Source organism: Etheostoma spectabile, chromosome 1 (assembly GCF_008692095.1).
Source record: "Etheostoma spectabile isolate EspeVRDwgs_2016 chromosome 1, UIUC_Espe_1.0, whole genome shotgun sequence".
NCBI classification, from domain to species: domain Eukaryota; kingdom Metazoa; phylum Chordata; class Actinopteri; order Perciformes; family Percidae; genus Etheostoma; species Etheostoma spectabile.
Window position 1 is genome coordinate 29,636,350 of NC_045733.1, and position 10,222 is coordinate 29,646,571.

Consider the following 10,222-nt stretch of genomic DNA (forward strand, 5'->3'; position numbering starts at 1 on the left):
ATCACAGCAGTCCCCCAAGCCACTGACCAAGCGGGAGTGAGAACGGGTTGGCGTAACACACATACGTAGACAAATTCATTTCCTTGATTCTGATATGAAGAAGAGACGTGTGTGAGTCAAACATCTTACATTTACCAACAAAATGTACAGCAAAAGTTCATGTCTGGCACGCACACAAGAAAAAATGGAGATAAGATGTACAGGATGACCTAAACTGATCACACCCACATGCTTCTGTTTGTTGAATACATGCTGCTGACACCATTCTTTGACCAAACACTCCCTCTCTGCATTCTTTTCACACCTGATAGTCTATTGACGGAGTGTCCCGGTACCACGCGTATCACTTAACCCCATGTCAAAACACAGGTGTAACATAAGCATGGGGAGCAGGCAAAGGTCCTGAGCTCATGAAGGAATGAGCGAGCTGGGAATAGCACCCTGCATGTAAGAGAGGCCCCTTGCTGAGTGCAGAGAGCTGAGTTACTGCAGGCGGGGGGACTGGAAATCAGCCAGACACCGACAGAGGGGAAGGCACACCTCCGCCTTAGGGATTCACAACACAACAACATAGAAACGCAACTCAGCGGTTATGAAAGACAGAAAGTGATGAGAGTAGTTTTGGATGGAGGACAAAACGGATTGGTGAAAAGACTGGTGCTCTTACCATGGCGCCCCATATATCCGGAATCCCTTTATGGTGACGTCCGAGTCCTGCAGGTACACACAGTTTGTGAGGAGCGTCTGGACATTGTCAAAGTCCTCTGGTTTGAGTTTGGACACTGAGGGGAATCGGTAGTAATCCTGCTTGACGAGCTCGGCCATAAAGTCCTTATCAAAGGTCAGCTCGTGGTTCCCAGCGATCACCACCTTAAACTCATACGGGAGGCCACCTAGAAGACACGAGAGAGGGAGGTGAGCTGAAGCCCTGCATCCACATATGTATCCACATGTTGAGCTCTAGTCTGTAGCACTTTCTTCTCATACTAGAATATCGTCCTCTCTGACATTTTGTAATAACTCTAACCTGAAACAAACCATCTGCTGCAAATGTTAATGTAAGGTATATCAAGAACAATTGCTCCCCTTATGTGTGGCCGATAATGATTGAATGAATTTTTCTGCAAAGGCAAGGCAGCTTTATTTCTATAGCACATTTCAGCAACAGGGCAATTCAAAGTGCTTTACACAAAATCAGTTAAAAAATAAAAACAGATAAAACATGTGAATAAACAGTTAAAAATAAGAACATTAAGACACATAAAACCCAAGAATAAAAGTTATAGCGCAGCATAAGAAATTAAACATTAAAGAAATGAACAGTCATTTAAAGAAAGGCAACATCAAAAGCTGAAAGAAGTGACGGCGAAACAGAACTGAACAGAGGCAGTGCAGTTACATGGTATGAGTCTGGTTCCATCCTGCATACCAGGATGCTCAGTATAACAATGTTTCAGCAACACATTTTCAAATATTGACAACCCCCCGCAAAATGTAATTATTTCAACATTACTCAGTTGCTGAAACCATTTAGTCAAAGCTAAAAAGGCTCCATTCAACTCCGTTCTTACATTTGAGCTACATTTTAATAAATCAGATGACATTGGCAGTATCAAAGATGCCCAAACCAACATAGGTCATGATGAATAAGCCGTTCTTCTATAGCTGCGATCTATAAAGAAAGTTTCTTACATCAGAGTTTGACTTAGCCCAGAGAACAAATTTGTTGCCTGATAAAAGTATTTCTGATATATATTTGTACATATTTCACTGCATGCTGTCAGCAAAGGATATTATTGAGTATCTATCATTTCTAAGGCTGTTAAATTAAATTAACAAAAACACATTGTTGTGACTTCATTACACTGGAAATTATTCTTTACAAACTATACCAAACTAATTTACTAAACTAAATTCTTCACACGCTGCACATTTTGTCCAGATCGTACACCTCGGTTTTCAAGGCAGATAAAGTATTTCATACAGTCACAAAGGGATTTTACTTTCCACCTGGTTGTCCTAATATTTTGTACATGGAGCATACATTGCCCCTGTATACCTAACTCAGAGCACAGATCAGGCCTAGAGAGAAAAGTCAGATAAGCAAAGGGGGAAAAATACCCTCAATTCAGACAGTCAGAGAGGTTACAACCACAGCTGACGGCTCTGCTTGACCCCAGCAGACCAGCATCCATCTCTGCAGACACCGGGCGGCTGGCAAAAGCATGAACCTGAACTAAATAGAGAAGAACATCTATTACAATTCTCATCCCCTCATCTTTCAACTTCCGCTGTGCCCTTTTCACTCTCCTCTTTCGGGGTGATTTGTACCGGTTCCCCTTTGCCATCAAGAAACTGACTTCCTACTTTATTCCAGCAGATTGAGCACTCAACAAAAAGCTCTGGCCTTCATCACCCCTCTATTCTCTCTCTATATTTCTTTTTCCTCGGTTTCATCCTGGAGTTTTGGGCGTCCTGTTGATTTTGTTATGTTCTGGCTTTTGTAGCCTGCTCTGCACAGTAAGTCTATCGACTAATCTGCAGGCTAATTTATGTGTTGAGTTAACCAGCAGCAACCCCCAACCCAGCAATATGATATATAATAAAGGCTGCTACTAAAGTTTAATCTGCTGATTATTGACTTGAGATATATATATATATTATATATATATACATATATACACACACACACACACACACACACACACACACACACACATCCATACATATATACTGTATTTATAAAGTATTGTCTGCAAATTGCTCGTTTTGTCAGACCAACGCAAATATCCTTTGTCTTTTGTTGTTGTAAATGATACATAGAAAAGCAACAAATCCTCACAAGTTAGAAGCTGTTACAACTGTCACTTTAGAAGTGTGGCATTGACATGAGTGATGGCACCATGCTATGCTAATGATTTAATCCTGATTGCTAAAGCACATAGTGCCATATTGTCTTGCTGACGTAATGTTGTGTAGGGCTGTCAAGAGGGGATTTACTGATATATTTTGTTATATGAAATGAATACTATTTAATAGCTTTAAAAGCATTGACGTTGGATTGAAATTGATCTTCCGAAATGATCACTTCCAACAGATTAAGGCAGACAGAGGAATAAGTCACAGCTATACTTTGGTGATTATTCATTGTTGTTTTTAGTAATAGTTAGTTCATATCAATATTTAAGTATAACCTGGACCGTTAGGAACTTTTTGATTTTTTTAATTTTAAATTACATTTTTTGCTATTTCTTAATTTCCATTGTCTTAAGTTAAATGATGTGTGATTTGTGCCTCTTTGTTTTTTTATATGTGTATGAGGACTCTACTGCAAACAAAATCTAACTTTGGGTACAAATAAAGTAACTTGAACCTGAGTTAATCGGATGTTACCCAGTCTCTAAACACGAGTAGGAAATTAGTTCAGACATTAACAACTTCAAACATACAGTACCACCATCTAACGTCCTTAGGATGAACGTGTAGTGCTGGGTAGCAATTAATTGCATATCATATATACATTCAATCAACTTTTCAGATGGAATACTATATACACTGTAAATTAATAGAAATCTAACTTTGTACTGCCAATGATCATCTAGCAGAGGCTTTCAAAATGTTCAAGTTTATTGTCAGAGCTTCTGATTAGAGCACAGCTCTGTCGGTTGGTTTTGATGATTTGCAGGTGTGAAGACATTGGGGCGTCTAATTAAATGGAGCTAAATTTAGTTGAGAAGTTAAAGTTTAGAGGTCTACATTACGCATATCCTTTGCATACGTTCTTTGCAACTGCTTTTCTACATTTAGCAGATTTTACAGGGACACATTTATTGACAAAAACTGTGCAAAGTCAAATGCTTTACGTACGCTGCCTAATTATTGCACATATTTACAGGCAAGATTCAGGCATCCACCTACAACATGGAGTTTGACTGGCGTGAAAGTATTGGGCTTATCAACACTAGCTGGCAGCCCTCTTAACGGGAAGTGCTTTTGTCTGTTTTGCACCTCTGCTCCATACTGCTCTGGACAGTGAGAGCAGAAGGCATGCCAAGAGGACAAATTGCAAAAAATGTTGAATAAAGAATCCAATCAAACTTTTTGTTGAGTAAAAATGCTTTTGCGTCATGACAGTAAGTGAAGGTAAAGATCTAAACGCACTGCTCCATGCAGCGTTCAAGCTCACAGTTGGAAATAAAGATAATAGAAACTGGATAGAAAATAAATTCAATCAGGATACGCTGCCTCAATCCAGATAAAGATTTCACTGCATCTGTGTGTAAAAGAGAGAGAAAGTGTGTTCTTTAATGCTGAAAATGAAAGAATCATGGTTTCCCGGTCTACAGGTTTCATTCCTCCTCCTCTAAATTAGCTCTTGACGCATCTCAGGATCATAAATTCCATTCCCTAACCTTATATGAGAGCGCCGTCTCTGTCCCCCAGAGCACACACACACACTCTCACACGCACTCGCGCTCTTTCTCACTCTCACTCACACTCTCTCTCTCTCTCACACACACACACACACACACACTTATATTTTTATTGCCACTGTGATTCTTCTTACAGAGGGCTGGTGGAGTGATACACCAAGATTTATATGTCCCCCACAAACGGGTATGAAAATTTAAATCAGAACAAAAAAACTACATACAACTACGGACAATGATTTACCTCTCAAAAAGGCAGATTTATAAACAAGAAAGTGTTTACACAGTGCAATACTTAACATACATACACCATCAGTCTGACATCCTTTCAATTAAAAGGTGAATATCTAAGAAGATTAAAGTGAATCCTTGAGGAAATATGATGGAATCAAATCAACATGTTTTCCAATTGGTGCCGAAGCAGCACACACGCACAGGAAGTGAACAAAAACCTTCATTTGTTAGTTCTCATTGTTGCTCAACACAATCCACGCTACAGAGGCCTCTGGGAACAGCTTAAAGCAGCAGATCAGAGCTGGTGCTCTACCATCAGACAGGCTGGTTCAGGGAAAGCCATCCTCTACATCAATCTCCAATGATCTACTTCAACAGGCAGAACAGCAGTCGATGGCCGGAACAAACCGCTGCCTCCTCCAGAGCCTTTTGAGAGGAGCAGACGAAGGATGAACACTGCTCAGTTTACAGACGCTTTAAATCTACATCCTCATCCAGCCCAGAGTTAGGAATCTTTGTTGAGTATTCTGTTTTAGTTTTATCAATTCTGACTGTAATTCCAAATGTAATAGTCTTTACCTATACTTTAGTTGCACTTTTTTCTATCCTCAAGAGAGTTCCGAGAGATTGATGAGCAGGTGTGATCTCCACACGCACAAACCAGCCATGGTGCTCCCAGATACACCGAGTCATTTTCCACTTTGCCCTGCATCGATCCCCAATATCGGGGTTTTTACTGAGGCTTAACAAAGTACACACACACCACAGACACACACACGACACAACAAACACACAACCCACACGACCACACACACACACACACACACGACCACACACAGACACACACAGACACACACACACACACCACTACTGTGGCTGTCCAACTACAAACCATATTTACGATTTATGAAACCGAAGATGAACATTTGAAAAGGTTGACAATATGTTTAAAACAGTTTGAAGAAGATGTTAACTTCTGGGTACCAAATATCTCCAAATTTGATGACAATGGTGATCAAGTTTTTAAACATCTTTTCCTGTCTTTTGACAACACAATCCAGAGTGGATACATATGAAAACAAAAGAACTGCAGTTGTAACGACCAACCGCATGGGGAGGAGGAAGAGATTCAGACATTTCACAAAAACCTTTGGAATCATATAAATGGTGTTTTTAAATGTATCTGCAATAATACAGCCTTGAGTTTACATACATATGCAAAGAAGTGGGAGATCGGGAGGTGGCAAGTTAGGATTGAGATGGAGGCTATGTTTTAGGTAAATACTGTTGAAAATATGAACATGCAGAGCATACTGACGGACAGTTGAGAAGTGGATTATGCTGCAGAAGTGGTTTTAGAAGTCTCTACAGATGCCTGAATATCTTTTTTGCTGTGAAAACTGGGTCAATGTTGGAATCTGCTGTAACTGCTGTGAATCCAGACTGACTGCAGCCGCTGTCGTCTTTGGAGAGGCCAAACTCTGACAGCTACCTTTCAACTCTACAGGGGGTGAGTGTCTGATACTCTAAACATAGATTTTGAGAGCAGTGCCACTTTAAGCTGAGGGGTTCTATTCACTCTATTATTGTGATTTTTCACCATCTAGTTTAAAAAAAGTAAACTTCATGGTTAAATGAGAAACATTTTTGCTAGAAATGTATACTTCCCTTGCAGCAGAAAAAGCATGTCATAAGTCGATAACTGACCCTGGATTTAGAGGTAAATGTGCACTTCCCGCTATGCTTTTTCAACATCAAACCAATTCCTGCTTCTTGGTACATCTCACCCACTTTCCCACTTTTTTTGTGCACAGGCCAGACTACTAGCGAAAAGTGAAGAGGTGTGTCCAAACAGAACACAATGTAAAATTTCCCCTTGGCCACTAGATTTTGAACAGCCAAGGCGCAAAGGCCAACGCAAGTGTCTTTGCTATTTTAAGACCAGCACAGTTGTTAAGTTTCCCGTCCTGCGCCCACGTCGTTTAAATAGCAAATGCACCTGCGCCCATGGGCGTCCTGGTCTTACAGGGAGGTGTGTTCAGGTGAATTCTTGGCGTATTGCTATCTTGACACCATTGACCAACAAAAACCTGGTCTAAAGTCAATAGTGCAGCAATTAATTGTTATTTTAACAGAGCAGTAAAATGCACCTTGGCTTGTGCACAGTGCGCATACACCATGCTTGTTACACACACACACACACCCACACAGGGAAGAGCAGCAGCACACACACATGCAAAAGATTAAAAATAAAAAACGGTGCAAACCATAATATCAATGCGCCATGGTACAAACGCGCCTGGCTTTTGAAGGGAACGAGAGATGACACTCTGATTGGTTTATTGCATGTTATGCCAAAAACACACCTATGAATTAAGGAAGACACTAAGTACAACCCTTTTTAACCACTAGCTAGCACAATTTTGTGTCAGGAGGGTGTCTGTGTGTATTTTCGTGTCTGACTGATTTAAAACCTCACAAAGAACTCCAGGGGGCACATTCAATATGAAAACTGTATGCACCATATTGCTATGGCTTCCGGGTTGAGTGATGTTTCCTCAAAACGACGTGCAACAGGCTCTGAGGTACGTTTTCCATGGTTTGGTGGGTGTGTCAGAGGTGTTGGTGCTTTCACACACACCCACCCACCCACCCACACCCACACACACACCCACACACACACCCACACCCACACACACACACACACACAGGTCAAAGGTTAAATGAGCCAGGGTGTTAGGTCAGAAGGGTTAAACTGGCAGTTGTGGGATCAACACGGAGGGGGGGGGTCATTGTGTGGTCCAGTTACCGGTTATGCGTGCCTTTGCCCATATCACATGCCCTTGCCTGTCCCCCTGCTCACGAGAGATCTTTGTGTGAGTGTGAAAACCAATGCGCGTGTCCGGCGGCGTGCAGACGAATGTGTGTCTTAAGCAGCCTAATACCTAGCCAGTCGTTGAACTTCTTAACCTCGGAGGGCAGGCCCAGCTCGGTGAAGTCACCCATGTGCAGCAGCACGTCGCCGTAGGGCATCTGGATACCGTCTGTACGCGAGTGTGTGTCGGACACACACACAAACCTGGTGTGTCCTGCTGGCTTGGGAGTGTCATAAGGAATGGGGTCCACCCTGAAAAGACGGAGACACAAAGAAAGAGAGCTGTTAACATTTACCTCAATAATTATATAGTAACCAAAATATTTGGTTATTAGATGTGGAACCCCAATTCTGATATTTATTTTGATTAATTATAATATGTTAAATTTAAGTCCCTGACATTTGCACACATTTTACTGTCTGTAAAAAAATGCCTTTCTTATAACCCTTTCAATCTGAAAGGTCATCCTCTTTCCTGTCAAATGACACAGTCAAGAGTCAAGTATGTTTGATTCCATGTTGTTCTAGCCAACTAAAAAGCCAAACTCAACCAATTTTACCAACAATAAAATTTTCCACTTATTTTTGAAACATCTGCCTTTGGTTTTATTTAATAATTTTGCACATTATTCTCTGTAAAAAGGAGCTGCAATTCAAAGAATGTGCCCTTTTTCCTCTTTGTGATATTTAAAAAGAAAAAAGAAAAGGTGTACACAATCCAGTAGCATATTTTTAGGAAATGTATGCTAATTTCATACCAGATAGCAGAAGGGGCACAATTGAAAACCAGAACCTTAAAAAGATCATTTGTTGTGCAAAATAAATTACATGGTTCACAGAATAATGCATGCAGCAGTGCAAAATGCATCCCAAAGAAAAGAGGGACATTACAACAGTAACAAATGTGTAGTCTGGGCTGAAAAGGAACCAGCGATGGGTTATTTGCGCGCACATAAGGAGGGCAATGGTGGTTTTGTGGCCACAGACTGGCTAAGGAGACGGTGAATTAAGGCTTGCCATGTCCGCTCTACCCATTATCTAAAGAAAAAACACTTAGACCCAAGTCTGGCAGGGAAAAAAAGCCTTTTAATTAGCCTTTTTGTTGGATGTAAGCACGTTTGTTAAAAAGGAAGAAAAACCTGTACTTTTTTCTGACTGAAAGGAAAGAAGGAAAAAAAAATCATCATCTGTAATTGAAGTCTACAATGTGCAATCCTCCAGCATTCTGCCGCCAGACCATTATTTCATTAGAAAGGATGTCACTCTGTCGAAACATCAGACACCTAATCAACGCTGCAATCTCACACACACACACACACACACACACACACACACACACACACACACACACACACACACACACACACACACACACACACACACACACACACACACACACACACACACACACACACACACACACACACACACACACACACACACACACACACACACACACACTTGACTTGCATAACACAAACATGGCATGAAAACAAGATGAAATCAAAAGGTTTCAGACGAAGAAGTCATCTTTGATCGAGAAAATAGGAACATCGGCACAAAAGAAAATCTTATTGGGGGGCAACACTGCAACACTTTGAGGAGTCTCATTTGGGAAGCAATTTTCATGTTTACCCATTTCTGTGGCATTTGGAGAAGAATATTGCGTATCGAAAAGGTTCACAAACAGCCTGCAATATGTTGTTATTCTTAGGTTTTGGAGACTATAGGGCATAGCAAATGATACCAAATTACTTTCATCAAAACCATTTATTCTGCCTTGTATTAAGGCATTTGGATTTTATACTGTTTTTCCATTTATTCATTTATTATAAATATTAAGTATTTTAGCCACCCATTTGTATTTGTATTGTGATCTAAATTGACTAGAAATATGTAATATATTAGAAAGACAAAAAATAACTAGGTGTTAAGTTGTCCAATCTCGTAAAATATACACAACAAAATAAAGTTGCTGTCCTCCTTCACATTGCAACATGTAACTTCAATGTTGCAACAAATCAGGCTCACAGACTGACCAAGACACCAAATACAACCGGAGATATTAAAGGGATAAATAGTCCCATAGTCACAGCGTAGCAAAGTCAAGTTGCTGTCGTCTCCCTGTATATGCCCCCATATCGCACAACTCTTGTCTGTTGCCACGGTCTACAGTATAACCCCCATTTGTAATCTGTGATCAGTGGCCACCTTTGCAGCAACACAATGTCTCTCATCCAGCAACATACTGTATATGTGCAATTGCAAAATCTTGGTAGATTACCTAATGTGAATGTTATTTCTTTAGTTTATCGCGCAATCATTGCAAGATAAAAATCATTGTTAATGTGATAACTTGCCAGTAAATTTATTATATGCTCACGGATTTGTAACTAACACTGGACATCCTGCATCTTATTTTACTGTTTTACCAGAATCTAGAATTAAGTCTTCTACTTGCATTTTCTCATTTGAAGTCTGCAGTCAGTTACAGTTATCACTATGGGTCCTGTCTTGGGGTGGGACAAAATATTGTTACGGCGAAATATTGTCTTTGCAAGACGATAATCGAAACGCTGGTGCCAAATATCAATATTTTAATAAATGAAATAAGGCGCTCTGGATACATTTCCCTAGCCTAGACATCTAGATGCACCCTTACGGATTGTGAGGTGGAAAAAAC

At 40.4% G+C, this 10,222-nt stretch overlaps 1 protein-coding gene across 3 annotated transcripts in view; it reads right to left on the reverse strand.

Annotated features, from left to right (window-relative positions):
- The window catches only part of mpped2a (metallophosphoesterase domain containing 2a), a 59,040-nt gene that overhangs the window by 32,326 nt on the left and 16,492 nt on the right, over window positions 1–10,222 (reverse strand). For all 3 annotated transcript variants that reach the window (XM_032516124.1, XM_032516129.1, XM_032516137.1), the window contains 2 exons: window positions 7,610–7,791; window positions 668–893 (listed from right to left, as the gene is read on the reverse strand). In XM_032516124.1, coding sequence (XP_032372015.1) covers window positions 668–893; window positions 7,610–7,791 — 408 coding nt within the window. The remainder of the gene's footprint in view (window positions 1–667; window positions 894–7,609; window positions 7,792–10,222) is intronic.